General features: G+C 35.5%; 1 protein-coding gene across 1 annotated transcript in view; it reads right to left on the bottom strand.

Moving 5' to 3' along the window:
• Positions 1-998: 998 nt before the first annotated feature.
• LOAG_11795 (programmed cell death 8) overlaps positions 999-6,119 on the bottom strand; it is a gene marked incomplete at its 5' end in the record, with an annotated part of 5,460 nt that continues 339 nt past the window's right edge. Inside the window, 12 exons of the mRNA XM_020448418.1 lie at positions 999-1,394; positions 1,808-1,951; positions 2,203-2,330; positions 2,478-2,643; positions 2,768-2,856; positions 3,163-3,328; positions 3,476-3,613; positions 3,683-3,759; positions 3,946-4,168; positions 4,281-4,631; positions 5,496-5,675; positions 5,884-6,054. Coding sequence (XP_020301438.1) covers positions 1,332-1,394; positions 1,808-1,951; positions 2,203-2,330; positions 2,478-2,643; positions 2,768-2,856; positions 3,163-3,328; positions 3,476-3,613; positions 3,683-3,759; positions 3,946-4,168; positions 4,281-4,631; positions 5,496-5,675; positions 5,884-6,054 — 1,896 coding nt within the window. The 3' untranslated portion in view covers positions 999-1,331. The remainder of the gene's footprint in view (positions 1,395-1,807; positions 1,952-2,202; positions 2,331-2,477; positions 2,644-2,767; positions 2,857-3,162; positions 3,329-3,475; positions 3,614-3,682; positions 3,760-3,945; positions 4,169-4,280; positions 4,632-5,495; positions 5,676-5,883; positions 6,055-6,119) is intronic.

The raw sequence follows: 6,119 nt of genomic DNA, 5'->3' as shown, positions 1-6,119 counted from the left end.
AAGACGACTAGCAACACAGCACCATACCTGTAACAGGATAGGGTGCCATCGTCACAATCACACGATTTACCAACCAAATAACCAACCAACCAAATCACAACTACCATCACAACCGTCACCGCCATTATCATCATCATCATCAACATCATCAACCTATTACAGTCGACACTATACCATGATTGCCGTCAAAATGACTGCTTTTCCGCACTTTTTTCTCTGAGCATAACTAACATCACAACAATTTCTCTCTCATCACTGGATTTGTTATTTCCTGCACTTACACGAACAGACTCTTAGGCCTCTCCCCAGCATTTTCTGTGAAATAAGCGAATTAATGCATGCAATTTTGCTTCCTTAATAGAGAAGTTCATTTGCTAACTTATCAGTTGTATGTGATCAATGGGGAAAACACATAAAGTGCTTCTTCGATGTATATCCGAAAAACAGAAGTAATTAGTAATCCTGTACTGTACAGTACGCTTCCATAAAGACTACAGTTAAAAAGTTACTGTTACCAATCAGTCATAGCATAACTTCAACCTATGCCAATAAATTACATCATCGATAAGCCTAATTTGCTTAATCTTGTTGTAATTATGCAATATGGCGTATGTCTAAATTTTCAGGTGTGTCCTATTGCATATTACAGTGGGTTAGATGGATATATGGATACTTCATCATTACCAGACTTGGAAGAAATTAAAAAAGTCAAGAATTCTGTTAAAAGCATGATGCCGTGATGTGTGGCATTCGTTGTAATGTATGAAAAGCATGAGAGGAAGTACAGGATATCCGATGAGAAGGACAATATCATAAATTAACAAACATGCTTGATGTGAAATAACATGTGGCAATAAAAATACAAAATAATATATTGTTGTAAAGAGGAATAGAATAAAACCTTTATAACTTATAATCTGTTTTTAATAATACAGTACAATTGAAATTAGTGACGACAATTCTTGGGAAGTATTCATTTTATTGACAAGGAGTAACTGGCAGTAGGAAAGACGATTGGGCATTTTCATTGTTATTTGTTAATTTAAGGTTGGTATACAAGAATAAATCTTATAGCATATATTAAGTTCCGAAATCCTTAAAGCAAATCATATAATGGAAGCTCAATCCTAACAATCATATGGGAATATGAACACATGATCATAAGGTAAAACAATAGCAAAACAGACATAAATCCTATGTATACAATCCCCAGTGAAACGTACAATTTAAATTTATCGTAAATAAAAGATATGTGCGACCATGAAACAAAGTGATAAAACACTTGCAATAAAAAGCTTCAGTATATGTCAAATAGGCTTCCATTAATACGGTCATTCCTCTTGCTCTTGTTCATCATTTGCTATGCTTTTATGTAACTCGAACAGTTTTGCAAGCTGAATGTTAAAATTCCTATATATATATATATATATGTATATACATTTATATTTATTTACTTGTTTATTTATTTATTCATTTATTTATTTATTTATTTAACAACTGCCGTAAACAAAATGTTTCACTTCTGCTAGCTTCCCTTTTCAGAGAATGTTTGGCTATTAAATAAAATTGGTCCACAACTAAAGCCAATGTATAAAATCTGAAAACTGAGGTCAGCATGGTGACCGAAACCGAAACCGAAACTACAGTGTTAGAGCGCTGGGAATGACGTATGGGAAAATCGAAACACGTTTGGAATCTGAGAATATGGACCATCATAGAAAAGTGAGCTTTAAATTTTGTTAAAAAAGAAACCAATTCCTACTTAAACAGACTTCTGCATTTGCAAAATTCACATTAAACAACTTACTTCCTTGAAATTGTCATGCTCACGTCCGTCTGCAATAAGCCGTCGTGCAATCTCAATACCTGGACCAGAAACATTTAACAACAGTACACCTACGATAACTTTACCATCAAGATAAAATACGACTCCTTTTTCGATCTCCTTGGCCTATAAATTTAACTTTTTCCAGTTCTTTTTTAAATTTAAAAATTTGATTTAAATTTGATTTAACATTGTTGCAAAATAAAGACGCTATTCCATTTCTGACACATACATATCAGGAAAAAACGATTAACGAAATTGAAGAAAACCTCCTTCACAAGATTTCCTTGTAAATGGACGTGATTAAAGAGATATAAAAAAAAATTAAAAATAAACAAACTAAGGAGTCAGGATAGAAATAGCTCTAATTGCTTCACCTTCTCTTTACTATCTGCCAAAACGGACACTGTTCTCAATCCCGAATCAGTCCTACCAACTGCTTCCAACTGAACACTTGGTGCTAAGAAGGAATAATATGAAGACTGATGCCAATACGGTCTGTTCGCTGAAAAAATCTAGCATTTGCGGCGGAGCTAACAGTCAATAGCACGAAACAGAAAAACTATCCAAAGGCAAATTTAAAGAAATTCTACTTTCAAACTCAATCCAGAGACGGACATCGAAAATAGAAGGTTGCATAGGGAAACAATACCTCCAGTCATATTTTCACCAGCGAGACGTCCGGTTATCTGCGCATGTTCCCAATGTTCCATTCTTCTTCGACCAAGTTTAATATCGTAAAAACTACTTGCATCACCAGCAACCCAAATGTTAGACCGAGCACGCAGTTCGGCATCAACTACATAACCACCATTCACCTGTTATGGAATTAGGAAAACTAATAATTATCACAGAAAATTGTTATTAAATTTTTGTTATTTAGAGCTGAAATAAAAGGTATTTCTACTTCAGAAAGAAAGATGTAGGAAGAAAAAAGCATACAGGATCAATTTCCAAGCCGCATGATTTTGCCAAATCCGTATTTGCGCATATGCCTATTGCCAAAATGATATGATCAGTGTTTATAGTCTCTGCAATGCAAAATCATTCCTCAGTGATTATAATTACGAAGATTGTAATGTAATGTAGCATATATCCATAACATTATAAGCTGAATAAGATCATAAGTCACACCTATGCTGTTGATCATTAAACTCTTTATTTTCATTTATCCATGGCTTAATATACCAATGGTTCTCACTATCAAACTTCCTCTACAACACATAGCATCGCCTTTCCATTTTGCTTCAAGCATGCTGAAACGTGTCTTATCACGCTACATACTCGATCATTTGTTATTTATTTTAACATATTAAAAGAAATAAAGGTCGTGGTACCTCCTGTTGTTAGCTGCAAGCGAAGTTTACCACTTTCATCCACTGTTACACGTTTAAGTTCCTTTTCGGGCATAACGTTAACACCGCTTTTACGTAACTCACTGGTTATATATTTGCTCAAAAACTGTGGTAGAATCTCAGCAACATTGCCTCTTTCTCGGAATATCTGAAATTGAGAAAGTGGTTATAAAAGGCTCAAGTAAAGAATAAAATGCAGGAAACAAAGTAATAACTACAAACTACATTCTCTATTGCACTTCTACTGCAACTGCTACACTTCAGCATATTTTTGTTATTTAACATCAAAATTTGCCTGACAAATTTGCAATCCTTGCTTTCCAAAGCGTCGATTCAATGAGTTCGCTAACTCCGAACCCAAGAAACTACCACCAATAATCGTTATAGACTTACTCTTTCGCACTATTTCATCCAATTTGCGGAAATCGTCAATCTGTAACTAGCAAAATTAAAGCCATATCCAATTATGAATGATGAAAAATCAAGTGAAATTGAAACAAACCGTTCGGAAGAATGTCACTCGCCGCTTTATTTCCTCGTTAGCATCTTCGATTACTGGTAATGATTTTGGATAGCCTCCTGAAACGTTCACTTGGATGAGATATAAACCTACGACTTTATCCTTACAAACTTGATTTAGTGTATAGGTTTCTTACGACTATATAGCCATCAGCAGATAGCCATAATGAAGAGTTTACTTGCAGTAAGACAAAAAAAATTAAGAATTGAAAAAGTGATTTACGATAAGTAAATACAAACTTTTACCTGTAGCAATGAGACACTTTTGGTACTTCAACGAACGTCCGTCATCAAGATAAGCTGTTTGAGTCGCCAAATCAAGTTTAACAACCCGATGCCCAATGATTAACGATACACCACCATGTTCAGCTGACTCAATCTCACCTGGTGCTACGAAGAACCCCGGTGCTTCAAAATACACATCCCGTTTCTTCCCACCGTAACCTCTATACTCCAGAGTTTCAGCCACCTAAATGAATTTACAATTTTCAATTAAATATTTCAACATAATCATCCCAAACGTACTTCAGTCGCTAATAGACTAGGAACCACGGTTAAGACTTGTAGTAGAATAAACCAACCTGATCTTCTCCATACCACCACAATTCTTTTGATAGTGGAGGTCGATTGTATGGTAAATGTTTCTCATCGCCTATTATCAGCACTTTGGCATCCGCATCTCGAGCCCTGATTGCCAAAGCAGCATAATACGATGCCGCACCGGAACCTATCAGCAAATAAGGTATTTCATCGGGTAGTTTTTTCGGGTCCACTACATCCTCTTTTCCGGATCCCATTGCGATCGTCTCTTCCGACATTACAGATCCTTCAGTGGCTACTGCCTTTTTCTCTTTGACTGAAGCTAGGGGAGAAACAGTAGAAGTGTTTACCTTCACATCTTTCTCAATACCAGCACTTCCGTCTGTTGTTTCCTAAAATAATCCTAATTACTCAATGTTTCTATGTTACATTTTATTAGCAGATCAGGCTAACTCATTTACGAATTAATCTCAGAAAATGTGTCCAATGCATAGGAGAATACACCGATAACATGACAGGTAAGTTCGAATGCTGCGTTATGTCCAGTGTTTCCGTCGCTCACAAGAATTCAACAAAATTTTTAGTTTTGGCTATGAAATCAAAGTATACTTCAGATTTTATTATTTGATTCAGGCCAAAATCATACCACGCCCCTCGTGGAAAATACCAATGTAACCACAGTAAGCCACATTCAAATCTTTATCGATGATCATTCAGCAAGTCTTAGCTACCCAGAGTTAAAGAAAATAGCCACATTAGTCAAAAGTTACTGGCAACATTGCGAGAAATACAAGAAACATAGGCTTAAGTTGCACAGGGAACTGAACTAAATTTCATACTGCAAGTTGAGGGAATAAAATGAAATTATATACGCCATATTGAAATAGATAAAATACCGTGACAAACAGTTATTTATCTACAAGACTAATAAAGGACAAGTGTCCTTATACGTCAATTTTAGGCTATGAAAAAAAGACTCGATTGTATAAGTGACAGGGCAAAATTCGACAATGTTTCTATATAAAGAAAAACACTTGAATTCGGCATTTGACGAGATACAGCTTCTTAGTGCTCCTAACTGTTCAAAGATAAATATATAAGACAAAAAACAGAGCAGCATGAGCAAGACTAAAGCTGAGAGAAGAATGCTAACCTAAAAGAAATGACCAATTACTTAAGGTATACACACAACACACTAAAAATGAGAACTAGTTTTAAAAAGTGATCAAAAAATAGAAAGCAGACTAATTCTTGACCTTTTCGCTACTATCAATAGCCAGCGCTGCCCCAGCTCCAGCAGCGTCTGCCGATGTCTTGCTACCATTTGAACTATCGTCACTTGACGATTCCGGAGCTTTTTTGCCCTTATGTCGTTCTCGATATGACTTCACTGGTGCTCGAGCATTATATGGCCAGATGTCTTCGACAAAAAATACCTAAAATCACTATTTCGAAACTCCATAATACAAAAACTTTTGAAATTTGCTGCTTACTATGGCAGTCATTCTGCTTGGCCTTGTTAATAACTATTTGATTCTTGAAATTCAGCAGCAATGGATAGAGATGTCGTGAAAATTAACCTCTTACATTTCGCAGACAAAGAGTATTAAAAGTTACAAAGAAACAAGTTTAAGGTAAACTAACCCAATAAAAGGTTACGGCAAAAAGTATTATGGAGCCATAAAAATACAAATTGAAGGTAGGCATGAAATCTTTCTTTGCTTCCTCAAATCCTTTAAAGGGAATTGGTATATCATCGTGAGTCGTGGGAGGACCAGGATTAATATGGTGCCAATCTTCGACTTTTAATTTAGCCTGCAATTATTAAGTACGAATGAGGACCAATATGTTGCAGAAAAGGCATGATTATATATATATAT

Source organism: Loa loa (assembly GCF_000183805.2).
Source record: "Loa loa unplaced genomic scaffold supercont3.593, whole genome shotgun sequence".
Taxonomy (NCBI): Eukaryota; Metazoa; Nematoda; class Chromadorea; order Rhabditida; family Onchocercidae; genus Loa; species Loa loa.
This window is presented reverse-complemented; position numbering and strand designations above follow the sequence as displayed.